The sequence below is a fragment of the Cyprinus carpio genome, chromosome A9, assembly GCF_018340385.1.
Source record: "Cyprinus carpio isolate SPL01 chromosome A9, ASM1834038v1, whole genome shotgun sequence".
Taxonomy (NCBI): domain Eukaryota; kingdom Metazoa; phylum Chordata; class Actinopteri; order Cypriniformes; family Cyprinidae; genus Cyprinus; species Cyprinus carpio.
Genome location: NC_056580.1, coordinates 9,205,041 through 9,220,037, shown reverse-complemented (window position 1 = coordinate 9,220,037; position 14,997 = coordinate 9,205,041). Strand labels below are relative to the sequence as shown.

Here is a 14,997-nt window from a genome sequence, read left to right as displayed (position 1 = left end):
AGTGGCAAATTCTTAGTCAGAAGTGCCAGACTGTCCTTGCAAATTTGGAACTACCTCACTTTATAGAAACAGCCTTTGTGCACAGACAGCATTGTAGGCTACTCTCCCAGGAAACAGTCTTCTGCAAAATGTGCTGCACAGTGCACACACTTGAATATTTAGTTTGAACTGTTCTGGAAAATTGTTGTAAATACAACTTAACCACTGATTTCTAGTTGTGTCCTCTTTTGAAAGGCCAAAGAAAGTAGTTAACAGTCTTCACACAGTTTCACATGACGGCAGGGGCAACAATACTACAGCGAGAATTAAAGTTATGCCTTTCTTTGCACACATTTGGGGGCTCTTATGCAAATCGTCCCACACAGTGATGTAGACACTGTTTTAGGAGGGTGTGGACAAGTCTAAACTTTTATAAAGATTATCTCTTTGGATTTGAGACTTTAGTCTTTGCAACATTAGGGATCTTATCTATTCACAAACACCTTGTAACACTCCAAAGAGAAAGGAAAATTTTAAATTGCTTCATTTGACCCCTTTAAAAATTTGGTGATTTTGTGTATTTGTGTTTTTATTGTTAATTAGTAATTGTTGCTAAATCTCACAGCACAAGGAAGCTTGATTTCAAATTTGATTTCAAACAGAATTGAATTTACAAAAAAAGACAAGCACACAGTCAGTAATAAAATGATAAAACAAATGACCTCAATTCAGTTTGAGGTAATCAAATATGACAACATTGAATTTTTATAAGCAGTGATTTAAGAGACATATACAGTATGTTAGGCCTATGTATTTAGATAAATGGAACATCAGATGGCTTTGACCTGTAATGACTGTACAATGTAGTGATGCACTTAAACAGACTAGGATGTGTATATGTACAAATCAGACAAATATCCCATTCCAAAACATTTTCTAGCATAAACATACATTGTAAAGAAATTTAAGTTCCATCTTTGATTGTTGAAACTTTCTGGTGCAATTCACTTACAGCCAATAAAATTTCTATTAGCATTTTCATCAGTCAGGCATGAATCTATTCTGAATGGCTGAAAACTTTTGACAAAGTTTAATCCAAGAGCAAAGAGAAATAACTTCTTCTTTAAAAGCACAGAGAGATCATGATCAGCTTTAAAAGCACAGAGAGATCATGATTGCACACAGTCTGCGCTAAGTTAAGCCTATTTGAGAGCTCGCATCCAGTTTTCTGCGATTATATGACTGTGGGAATGATTACAATTATGCAGAATACCTGCAATCCTGCGCGGACATTCAGACTCTGTAATCGACAGGAGGAGATGCGTGTCAAACTCACTGTCGGAGAGGAAAGAGAGACGCAGCGTGTATCAGTGTATATTCGGTAGATACTAGGGAAAATGAGTAATAGAACTGTGTCAGATATTTCAGTATTGGTATCAGATATATAGATATTTATGGTAACTCTACCATGTAGCTTTTTCCTCCAAGCTTGAGTCCATAAATTACGCTGAGTATCCTCACTATCTGATCAGCTCTTCACCTGCTGCAGCGACGCTTTTCCCGGTTCAGATATCAGGGCTTTTATTGGTCCCTTTACGATCGGATGTTTTTATTGGCTACTGAAGTGCCTTCAAAGGTTTGAATATCAGTTCAAACTGTGGGTGTACTCAGTAATGGACTATGATTTAAAAGTAACAAAGTAAATTATTTAGCTTAATTTGTACTTAAGTACAAGTAAAAGTACAGCTTTAAAAATATACTCAAAAAACTACAAGTACCTGAAAAAACTACTTAATTACAGTAACATGAGTAGTTGTAATTCGTTACCTCCACCACTGCTATTTATCAATCTATCTATCTGTCTGTCTGTCTGTCTGTCTAGTTAGTTAGGTTGTTATTCATTACCTAGTTTCAGAGATTACCCTTTTTTCTTGGATGTTTTCCCAGTACAGTGTTATTAACATCATGTCTCTGTATAATATGATGTATTGTATTCAATAGCATTCTATGGAAATATTTGAAATAAATGTACCTATTCCTTTGTCTTGCTTAGGCTAATTTCGCAGCTAGCCTTTTATGTATCCCACACTTTTGGCTGATTAACAGTGCACTAACTCTTGAAAACAACTTTAATTGATGGTGAAATTGTTTGATGTAGTAGACTTGACACCAGGGCCGTTCACAGACATTTTGTTGATGGTGAAATTGTTATACTTAGGGCCTGTCAAATGATTAATCACGATTAATCACATCCAAAATAAAAGTTTTGTTTACATAATATATGTGTGTATACTGTGTATATTTATTATGTATATATAAATACACACACATGCATGTATATATTTAAGAAGAATATATGTTTATATATTAAATATATTTATATATAATATAAAATATAAGAATATAAATATATAAATGTATTATACATGTAAATATTTTCTAAATATATAATTTATGTGTGTGTATTTATATTACATAATAAATATACCCTGTACACATACATATATTATGTAAACAAAACTTTTATTTTGGATGTGATTAATTGTGATTAATCATTTGACAGGATATATTATATATTAAATATTTAGTATTCACTTTAGTGCTTTATTTCATGTTCCAGTGATCAACTGGTTGCATATTAAGTGGTTGGAAATGATTCGGTTTGGAAGTATCTTTAGTGCATTTGTTCATGAAACATGCTGTTGAGAGAGGGTTTGCCATATTAGATATATAGAAAAAAGAAAAACTAGAAAACTATTAATCAAATTGGTTCATTGGGGTCTTTAAAGAATATGTTATGCGTGTTAATAGAAGACTTTGTTTACCTATCTCTTAGTTTCTGCCTGTAATGGAAAGGCTATTTTGGAAGTGTGAATTTTTATAACTGTGTATGAAACAGTCTCTCAGTTGTGCAGATGGGCGCTTTGTGAGTGTGTGTGTGTGTGTGTGTGTGTGTGTGTGTGTGTTTATGCTAATGAGAGTCTACAGAGGAACACGGCGAGCTGTGTGGCACTGTGTCTGTTCTCCTGTTGAATATTTAGTATTCACTCAGCCGCTTCCTCTAATTGCCTGAGAACATGCTAATGAATTCATCAGAATCAGCTGCTAATTGGCCATTTGAACAACCCAGTCTCCTTCAGAAACATGCTTTGCTGCCGATCAGAAAGCTCGGCCTCATTCAGCGGCTCCTTATCAGTTATTCATTGTATTGATATGTATGAAGTGTGTTTTTTTTTTTTTTTTTTTTTTTTTTTTTTTACAAGCCGCCTTTTGTTAAAGGCCAGTTTCTTAACAGTCTAACACCCATTTGCACTTTTCGGGCATTAACAGCTTGACGTGTCAGGAATGTTCGTTGGCTAAAGTGGATATTTTTCAGGCCAGCTAGAAAGTACTTAGCATTGCTCTGTTCTGATTGGCTCATCCAGTTTCTACAACTGGCACCTATTAAGCTGCTATGGTAACGAAGTCTCATTATTTCAGCGGTGCCCTGTTGGGAACGGCAGATAGTCAGAAAGGTCAAAGTAGTGACATCACTTCAGCCAGAGCTAATCTTATTTGGGTTCTGAATCCAGCTGTAATATGACTCCACTGCCAAAGAAACGGGCAGGAAAACAAAAGGAGGAGAGAAATGAATAAAAATGTGTGCTTGTCCTTCTTAAAAAATTTGCCTGCTCTCTCATCAGTTTCATAGTTTGCTTTTGCTTATGTGTGTGCGTTTCGTTCCTGTGTGTGTGTGTCGGTTTGTGTGTGCCTCAGTGGAATAGAGTATAATGAATATGGAAAGGCAGTAGGGAGAGATAATTAAAGTGGAGATGGCTTTGCTCTGGTCTGCAGGTGTCCTGAAAAACAGCTCATGTTCACCATCACTCACAAGAAATCAAAACAATCAATGCTTAAAGGGACAGTTCAGCCAAAAAGTTAAAATTGCCATTATTTACCTTGTCATTCCAAACCTGTTTGACTTTTTAAGAAAATTTGATTACAATAAAAGTAGGGATGCACGATAAATATATGCACATCTTGTCAGTAAAGCCGGTTTGTGAATGCTTCATGCATTTTGTCAGTGAACAATGGCTCTGTGTAGTAAATGCTGCTTCACGTGAAAGCATGCACGTGTAGAAATTTACCACTAATTACAGAACTGGCTTTACGGACGTGATGCACATTAATATCATGGTGATATTTATTGTGCATCCCTAAAATAAAAGCATATGGTGACCACAAATGGTCTCCAGAAAGTCAGAAAAGCACCTTGAAAGAAGTCGCTATGTTATCGTTAAAGCTTGTCGCTGTGTTATTGTTAACTAAAACTATTAAAAACCTTTTATAATCAAAATAAATTTAAATTAATTAAAATTTCAAAATAAGATGAAAAAATAGAAATGTTGCTTTGGTGACTAACTTGAAATACAATAAGGTTAAGTTGAATTACTAAAACTTAAATAAAAATAAATTAAAACTAAATAGAAATATATGTTTAAGAAATATCAAATAATGACAAGCACATAACAAAAAAAAAACGAAAACGTAAACTAAATTGTAAATGAAAATATAAGCCAATTGAAAATATTAATTAATACTGTAATACCATATAAATATTATTTAAATAACACTGGCCTGACGTCTTAATGCACCACTTTCAAATATGTGCATACGCAGATGAGATTTAAATGGTTAAATATGCTTACCTGAAAGGCAAGATTTTTGGCTGGTAACAGCATATATATTTGTCTATTCTTCACACAAAGATCCAGAAGACTTGGAAGCTATGTAAACATCCTTTTAAACATCTCCTTTAAATTCCATGTACTGTATAAAGAAAATCATTCAGGTTTGGAACAATGTGAAGGTGAGTAAATAATGACTTTGAATTGTGAATTTTTGGGTGAACTATTCTATAACTAGTCCTCTCTAAAATCCTATATTCTTAGGCTTTACTTAATAAGTGCTACTTTCTTGGCCATAGATCACTTTGAAACATTTCCAACAGTGATTATCCCTTTCACTGTAATACTGGGTTAAATCAGTGTCTGGGAAAGTGGCCTTTAGAGTTTTACCCTGCAGCATTTTGAGCTTTTTCATGTTTCTCCTGCTGTCTTTGTCTTTCCTTTTTGGATTGATGTGAACTGCTGCTCACCCCACATACCATCATATTCAGATCACACACAGATGGGCCCTGTGGTTCCCCTTTTATCAGCACATTGAAGTTCTGTGAGTGTGTGTGTATGAGGTCATTGTGTTTTTCAGCATGTGTAAGCTGTTTGGATGTGTAAGATTTTCGGTTTTGTGTTTAAATCTTAACCCCTTCCACTTCACGCTTCATTATAAAGCGCTTTTCCATACAATCTGGGTTACCTTTAAATAAACCTTGCTGTATATTTGTGGTGTCAGAGAATGTGAATGTGGCGGTACGTTAGTGTGTGTTAAAGATGGTCAGAGTGAGAGACTGTTAAAGCACCTTTTTCACTCATCCCATCTCTTCAGAAGAAAAGATTAAATCCCAGTCTTTTCTTTTCCTGCAGCCCCCAGGGAAACGTTTTTCAGAGAGGATACAGATTTGCCTACATCTCTTTAAGAGAGAGAGAGAGAGAGAGAGAGAGAGAGAGAGAGAGAGAGTCTTAGCAAAGCAGAAAACCAGAAGGGGAGTGAATTAACGGGCAAACGTGAGAGAAAGACACTATATTTTTACTTTACAAGCAGGTAGTTTAATTAGACATGGAGGAAATGAATGTTTGGCACAGGGAGAGAGAGAGAGGCGTGATGTATTTCTTGGTAATAATCAGCACAGTTTGGCTTCTCTGTAGGCCTTCACCCCCTGTAGAGTTTACTGCCGCGTGATGAATTTAACACTGTGGAACAATCAGCGGCTCTTGACTTCACTGTTAGGCAATTTTACACTCAATTTTGATAAACTATCAGTGTACTAAATCACTTTAACGATGCTGCAGTTGTCGTAGATTGTTAGGATAATATTGAGCGTCACTCTTTAATAAAAGCGTAGGGAACATCTGTGCCATTTTAATGGCTGTTCTGGAGCAATGAAATGGTTACTTTCCAGAATGCACGGTTAAAAACAACGAAAATCAATTGCTCACTTTATACACTTAACTTATATCATCATGTTATCTTAAATCTTGAAAGTCAAGTAAAGTGTAAATGTATATAGACAATGGTTAATATCAGTCTTTAATATTGTTTTTGTTTGTTTTTTCATCTTCGTATTAAAAATTAAAATCATTTCCTTTGTATTTTATGTTTGATGTTCAAGGATGCAGTTATAAATTGTAAGCACAACTGATAATAATAAGAAATAAGAAATTATTCTTGAACGGCAAATCAGTATATTAGAATGATTTGTGAAGGATCATGTGACAGAAGGATCATGAATAACAGGAATAAGTTGCATTTTAAAATCAGAATTATTTGTATTTTAAATGTTACATCATATTTGTCAGTTCATTTATTTAATGGGGAATTTACAAACTGCATGAATTACATTTTGAAGATTAGAATTAAGGGGGGAAAATCCATATTTTCCAGTGTGACTTCATAATTGTTAGTAGTAATTTGGCATGCCACAACTGTCTTTCACTTGTCCTGTAACCACTCCCTCTCTAAGTACTGTGCCTGGTTAACTGACAGGCTGTGTTTGAAGCATCTCTGAACAGCTGAAGCTAGTGGCAGGGTCTCTTATGACAGCCTAATTATTGCCTTTATTTATCCATGTGCTGGTTTGGGCTCAGCTGGGCTCCTCCTTTGATAGCTGCCGCTGTGTCCTTTAGCTTAGAGTCACAGATCCTGTTAAAAGACACATTTGTCTCTGGTGCATCCACTTACACTTGGGGAAAAGCATCTGGTGTCAGCCTAAGACAGCACTCCCCTGGTCCATTCGTATTCTTGAAATGGCAAGCTCCGTTCTGATTGGCTGGCTTTATGTAAGATGACCCATAGAGTCTTTTGAAGAGTATAAAAAGCACCTAATGCAAATCCTTCGCTTTATTTTATAGCACTACCACTAAAAAGCTTTCTGTCAAGTGAAAATGATTGGGGTAAATTTTATAATTTTTTACAACTGTACACACATCACATTGCAATTCTGACTCCTGAACTCATATAGGACCTTCCCAGGAGCATTTGAAAGCATAATTAGCCAAGCTTAGCATGACTAGATGGGTTCTGATGTGCCGTTATGTGTTATAATTAAATAACTATGCATGTCAATGTATGCAAACATATTTACTTCATAGTATATGTGTCTGGATATTAAAAACACATTCTTTTTTGATATTAATAAAATCTTTGATTTGCTCATCTCTGCTGAAATCTCATGGACTCATCCAACAGATGTCAATTTTGGAGTGTTCATAGTCATTTTGCTCAAGATTTTTTTTTTTTTGTATAGATAAATGCTGTGTCAGAATGCATTAGCAGCATGTTATGTGTTAATGTGAGTGTGAGTTTTAGTGTTTAGGTCTCATAGGGCCTGATCTTAATGAGGCAGCAGGATGGATGTGCAGGAAGTGCATGCCAAAGCACTAACATTAAATAGCTGCAGTCTAATAAGATAAATACAGTAATTAAGTTATGAGAGTGCTGCATCCACACACAAATACACAGCCAGAGGACATACAGGAAGGGTGCGTGATCGTGAGAGAGAAACAGTGGGATGGCTTGTCCTTTCTCATCTGTTCATTCACATTTAGCATAATGCATGCTTGTGTTTACAAGGCTTCTTTACTGGTATACACTCAAGTACCTCAGGCTCTGAATACAGTTGGATTCTTCCTGTTTTGACTGAATAAATTGCAGTATAATCTGTAAAATTTAAGGCAAGGGATTGATATCAGAGCGGAGATGTTCTTTTAAAATAGTAGCTTTGAAAACTAAATTAACATGATTAAATTCCAGTTACTAGAATGAATCTGACTATTTTAAAATTGTTCACTAAAATAAATCTGTCATTTAAATAGTTTACTAGAATCACTTTGAATCATTTCACTAGAATGAATCTATTTGAATTTGTTCCAAACTAAATCTGCCATTTTAAATCAGTTCAATAGAACCGATCTGTTATTTTAAATCCATTTACTAGAATCTTTTTGAATCAGTTCATTTCCAATACTATGTATGAGGAAGAGGACAGTTTAGAAGAGAAATTCAGTTTCTTCTTTCTAGCTCTGCTAAACATAAACTGTGTGTTATGATGTGTCTTGTGGTATGTTTTAATTTTCTTTTACATGTTGTGTGCGTGTGTATCTGTAAGAAAGTGAGGGAGTGCTGTAAGAACAGGTATAAGTTTTGAGTGGAGAATGGAAAATCTGGTCTGCACTTAAGCTGCATTAGTCAGCACCGATTACACTGAAGAACTGAATGTGTCTGTGTGAGGATGTCTCCTGCTGTGTCACATGTCTAGGGTCACTAAGAGTTACTGTATATGACTTACTGTAGGATTTCTCAGCTGTGCGTGTGTGTGTTTTATATTTTGGTCTCTTCTCATCTGACATACGTAGGTGATGTAAGCGAATCAAATTAAAGCAATATGATTGGCCAACTAAATTATCATTGGGCCTCATTCATGAAACATGAGTAGAGTACATTTCTGTTTATAAATATTTCTCAAAATCTTAATATTTTCATAGTGCAGAATACAGTTTCTTGGCCAGTAAGAAATAATCATGTCCAGTAAATGTTCCCAAGTCTTTTGTTAGGGTGGCAGAAAGTTCATTTGGCCTGTATTTGACCACAGGCTCGCAGATCATTCTGACACCTTATTCCTCATAAAGATATCTTAACACTTTCCCAGTTTGTCTGGGAAAACTGTCTTCTCCTCCTGGCAATGTCAATCAGCAACTTGGCAACATAGCGTTTGTTCATTGGACTTTGTTTGGAAACAAGAGGAAAGACTGTAGCGCTGACGGGCAGTGAATCATCTGCCCTGCTCGAGCGCTGAGTAACGGGTGGAGACGGAGTGAAAGAAGGAAATGTTCTGGACAAATGTGTTGACTTAGATGAGGCCTCAAATGACTGAGCTGCAGGCAAGTGTGAAACACCTTTGAATTTTGCTACTCCTTTCGTTTTATTCACTCTGTGCCCTCTGGAGTTTCCCACATCTGAACACAGTCCTTCTGTGTTAGTGTTAAACTGTTGTTTTTGAAGGCATTGCATTAGATGTCTCAAAGGTTCTGCTGAGAAAGATATATACACACCCAAGACAACTGAAAGAGGCTTTATGCATTGTAGTCTCCGTTTGTTCATTTATAATCAGTTCTTTCTTTTATTTATTTAGCAATTTATTTGTTAATTCATTGTTTCCCTAAATTATCTGTTCATTTATTGGTTTCATGTGTTCATTGTTTCATTTTTTGGTCCCTTAATTCATTCCTTTTAGCCCTCATTTGTTTGTTTTTTTCTTTTATTCATTCATTCATTGGTTTGGTTATTCATTCAGTCGTTCATTCATTAGTTTTTGTAATTATTATTATTATTATTTTTTGAATTGGTTGATTTTTCTTTGGTTTTTAATTGATTTATTATTGGCTGGCTTTTTTATTTTTTTTGTTCATTGTTGTTTTTTTTTTTTTTTTTTTTTTTTTTTTTTCAGTGACTCCATATTCCAGTTGACTCCAATTTGTGTCCTTCATTGATACCTTTGTTTGTTTATTCATTAATTGTTTTCATTAAGTCTATCAGTTATCCAGTCATTCCTTCAGTCAGTCTTTCCTTCATTAGTTCATTGTGTCATTTATTTGTGTGCTAGTTTGATTGTTTCTTTGGTTTCTTGATTCATTTGATGTTTCCTTAATTTGTTAGTAGTTCATTCATTAATTTACTTGTTCATATGCTCATTCATTGTTTCCTTAACTATCCATATTACTTAAACATTTCCTTCAGATCCATTTTGTCTTTAATTTGTTGCTTTTGGTTCCTTTAATTGGTTCCTTTCATTCATTTATTGATACTTCATGTGTTTGTTCATTCGTTGTTTCCTCATTCATTAATTCATTAATACGTCTGTTATTCATTTGTTTGCTAATTTGATTGTTCTTTGGTTTCCTGATTCATTTTGAAATTAGTTAGATATTTAGTTTCCTTCAATTGCTTTTTTATAATTATAATTGAAGTGTTTAGTTTACTTGCTCAGTAATTCCTTCATGTTAGTTTGTCCTTTTGTTTCATTCATTTATTCTTTTGATTGTACTTTTTTGTTTGTTCGTACATTCATTCATCATTCATGTGTTCCTTCCTTTCATTATTCATTCGTTCATGTCTTTTTTTTTTTTTGATTGCCCACAATATATGAAATACCTTACATGCTGAATCTTTATTATATATATATATATATATATATATATATATATATATATAGATATATATATATATATATATATAATTGTGTGTTTTAATCTTTATTTCTCTCAGTAGCTGCAAGCCTGTGATTATGTTTAAGTGATATCATGGTGTGTATAAGTCCTGCCCGCAGTGCTGTGTAGGACACGGTACAGCTCATGTTCTCCCTCATAGTATATGAGAGACATGCTCACATCATGATCATTGTGTGCAGATGAGTGAGTTTCATGTGAAGATAATCTAGATCAGATCATGTCCCTGTGTTTTAGAGTGCACTGAATGTGAGTTGATACAGAAAACAGATGTGATTTCCACTGGCAGTGTGTGTATGTGCTTAGAGGAGTCCCGGTGTGTGTTTGTGTGTGTAGCTGGAGGCTATGGCCTCTGCTCTCTCTGACATTGATACACTGCGCTGAAGCTGTGTGCTGTGCTGCTCGGCTGGGCGGCAGTGGGTTTGAGACACAGGCACACATGAGAAATGACCCTCTATGAGCGAAGAAAATGGAGACGGGTGCAGGACTCAATCACTGGTGCAGAAATGATGCATGTTAACAGAACATCTCTACTGACACGCTCTGGCCCCTACACACACACTAGACAGTCACTCAGCCTGTTTTCCTAGATAAACATCATTTGCAAATAGTGATCACTCAGTCTTTCTATGCCCCTCTCTCTTTCTCTCAGATTTGGAAAGAAAAAAGAAGAGAAGAGCAAGACGGAGACAAAAATGATTGCGCAGAAGCAGACGTCAGAATTTCTGAGTGAGGAAGAGTTGGAGAGGATGAAGGAAGAGAGAACCAGGTGGGATTGATGTCATCACACCATCACACCACAGTGAATCACTATCAAAACCTAGTGAGCTGCCTTGCTTTCTACTGCCTACATAGACAGCATCCTAACTGAGATTGAACCTCTTAAGTGACTTTGATTTCAAACACCATACTGTACATTTGCAGCAACATAAAAAAATCTTACCGACCCCAAAATTTTGAACGGTAGTGTACATAGTACACATGTATTTGGTAAGATATTTCATTTTTAGTTAGATTCAATTCCTATTTCATTGATTCATTGAATTAATAATCTTAATGCATTGTCACATTACATTATAGGATTGCTACCGACCTTTTGGAACAGCCTTTGTGTTTTGATCATGACTATAGAGACTTAAATTGCTGCTTGTGTAAGCGTCTGTAACTGTGGAGATTGTTCTAATGCAGTTTTGTAGGGAGTCAGGGCTAGATCCCTTGAGCCAGCACAAAGCAACAGTGGTAAGAAATGCCCTCTAGGAGTAAAAGATTTTTGGGAGCTCAGGGCTCATAGGAGGACAGCTACTCCCAAGTAACCATACCTACATCACCGAGAAACCTGTGGAAGGGCGCATCATCGAAAATACACTGCACAAGCGAGCATCATATTTGTGAACTGCAGTGTTCAAAAAGTAATAATTCATTTAATAGTTAGTTTGTTAATAAAAATAATAATCACAATGAACCATTCTTAGTGTTATATGGTTCGATAGCCTGAATGTTTGCAGTTGCCAAGAAATTTGAAACATTTACGTACAAACTGATGAAATGTATAGCTTAACCCTCATGTTGTATTCCAGTCATACTGACCCAGAGAGGATTATTTTTATTATGTTATTATTATGTTATTTTTATTATGTTATTTTTAGTTTTATTATGTATATTTTGACCCCTTTAATGCATTATGCCTCATCAGTCTGAGCTGATGCACTTTTGAGTGAACATAGCCAAAATTATCTGTAAACAAGGTTTGTTTTTGTTTTGTTTTTTTAACTCCATTCAAAATCTGAGGTGCATAAACTCAGATCAGAGGGAACACCAAAATTAGGTAAAAGATTTTCAGCATTGTACAATGGTTAAATGCACTATTTGGATTAAAGCCGTTTCCGAGAAGCATAAATATAAGTAAATTATGACCGCTGAACTGTATAATTGACAAGCCATTGATTTTGTGCATTTATTTCTATAGTCTCTTCTTCTTTTTTTTTTTGCAAATAATAACTTCAGCTGTAGCAAATTCAGACATTATCACAAAACAAACCCCTTCAGGATGATACAAGACTCAGTGGTGAAGTTAGCATAGAGATGAGAGATCTTTTAGCCTGTTGTTTTTGTCGTCATTTGTGAGGACACCAAGTCATTTCCAAACAGCATGAAGTAGATTTCATAAGGAAGCTCAAATGTAATCTGGGAAAAACATAACTTGCTTTAAGGAACAAAGATATAGCTCATTACTAACATGTATAACACACAGGATTTTAGATGATTCATTGTATTACACACGGGATTAGATATCTTTATTTGTTTGTCCCTTTCAATCTCATTCACTCTCCAGGACCGACAGCTTTTTGTGGTCCATTACTGAGTTGACACCCAGCACTAGGTTCCTCCTCTATCTCTGTATCTCTGTCTCTTGGCGTGTCATGTATATTCTGTCAGAAGACAGGAGAAAAGGATATATTTAGCTGAGATATAGGGATGTTTTCACAGTCTTTATTTTTTGTGGTGTTTGCCGAGGCTTATTTGGACTTGGAAGCATGTGAAGTGTGAGCTGGAGCCATGCTGTTCTCCTCCATATGCTGCAGAGTGGCATTTGTTCAGAGAGAGACTTTATTGACTGAGCCTGTTGTAGCTCCTGAGAGAGACAGAAAAGGAAAGTGGGAGAGAGAAAATCAGCTGGATGAATCCGAAAGGTCTTTCTTGACCTTTCCAGTTTATTGTAAATACGATTCAAGTCCAAGTTCTTGCAATTGTGTTCTCATTGCTTGTGTTGTTTGCTCAATGCCTCCCTTGAAGTTTTAGATCATTCACCATCGGTCAAATGTTTGGAGTAGTTAAGATTTTTTAATGTTGTTGGACGAAGTCTCTTATGCTCACTGGGGCTTGCACTTAATTGATGAAAAATACAGTAGAACAGTATTATTGTGAAATATTAATATTATCAATATATTAGAATGATTTCTGAGGGATCATGTGACACTGAAGACTGGAGTACTGCTGAAAATTCAACTTTGCCATCACAGGAATAAATACAATTAAAAAATTTAATAAAATAGAAAACTGTTGTTTTAAATTGTAATAACATTTCACAGTGTTGCTTTATATTGTATTTTTTATCTTTTAATTGAATGAATGCATGGTGGGTGTTGGGGATAAGAGACCTATTAAAAAATAATAATTAATAATTTTTGAATTTTTGTCTGTTTTCCTGTTTAAGACGCTAAAAAAGAGATCATTACAGCAGGGTAGGTTAACATCAGCTTTTCTTTGTTACAGAATTGAAGCCAAGCACCAGGAATTGAGGGAATGCCAGGTCCGGGACCACTTCTCCCCACCTGACGTGGAGGATGATGACCTGGACCCGAACTACGCCCGCATCAACAACTTCAGGGAGCGCGGATCACCTTCCCAGCCACGTTATGGTAACCATAGCCCCTCCCCGCAGAGACCCCCGCACCCAGTGTCCCACAGCAGAGAGCCATCCACAGAAGACCCTTTGGATGGCCTGTACGCCAAAGTCAACAAACAGCGAAGCCTTCCACCTCCTGCTGCAGACAGGTAAATATGCATATATACATAAATCCCTGCTGAAAACTTGCCTAAACCAGGCTAAGATGTTCTGCTGGTTTCTCAGTCTGGCCAAAATCCTGAAATGTGCCCAAAATCCTGCTAAAACCAGTCAACAAACCAGTTTGACCAGCCTTGGAGACCAGCTAAGACTAGCTAACCAGCTTAGTATGGTTTATAATTATTATTATTTTTTATTTTTTTAACTGGAATAGCCTAGATCACATTGCTAATATCTTATATCATGCCGTGAGTAATGAGTTATATTTGAAATGCAACAAAAACAAGGCTTATGTAATAAGTAACCACATTGTAATGTCTATTTTTGATAATCCAGGGAATGTAATACAGTTCTGTTCAAAAGTTTGGTGTCAGTAATGTTTTATATATTTTATTTTATTCTTGAAACAGATTAATACTTCAGAAAGGATTAAATGAATTGATCAGGAAGATGATATATGAACAAACCTCTCTATAAAAATGTTAAAGGGGACATCGTTGTCACTACAGCCGCTCGAGCGCAGAGAAAATAGCAGACTGGCTGAGGGCTGAAATATGCTAATATGGGACATAAATTACTTTTTATGTCTTGACTGACAAATTCAAGTGAAAACTTCTCTCTTATACAAAAATTAAGATTCCTGAATGTCTTGTTCCAATCATCTCTGTGGTCATTTCTGAGTGGATATTTGGGTCACAAGGAGTTTTATTTTGGGACAGGAAGGTCTCAGCATGAGGGGTCAGTTACAATAGTTGGCTGAAAGAAACGTATTTATTCGTATGAAGGGAAAGATGTCTGCCACACGGAGGCAAAGGTATATCAGCTATAGCACAGCTCAGCTCATTAAGGATATATCTTTGTCATATGTATGACACTTTGTCTGACTCTGTGGCCAGGCGTCTCCTGCAGCCTCAGTTTTTGATAAATAATCTGGTTAATTTCCCCACCTGTATATCAGCTATCACTCTGCCAGCGGGTGTGGGTTTAAATTATTAACCGCTGCATATTCTTCCTGCCCTGAATAAAGGGAGAATTTTGAGTAAATTCATGTTGATGGGTAAATTGAGGATGTGA

At 35.8% G+C, this 14,997-nt stretch overlaps 1 protein-coding gene across 1 annotated transcript in view; it reads left to right on the top strand.

The window, feature by feature from the left end:
* The window catches only part of LOC109112607 (partitioning defective 3 homolog B-like), a 93,430-nt gene that overhangs the window by 63,222 nt on the left and 15,211 nt on the right, over positions 1-14,997 (top strand). Inside the window, exons 4-5 of the mRNA XM_042763082.1 lie at positions 11,011-11,127; positions 13,632-13,913. Of these exons, the coding sequence (XP_042619016.1) occupies positions 11,011-11,127; positions 13,632-13,913 (399 nt within the window). The remainder of the gene's footprint in view (positions 1-11,010; positions 11,128-13,631; positions 13,914-14,997) is intronic.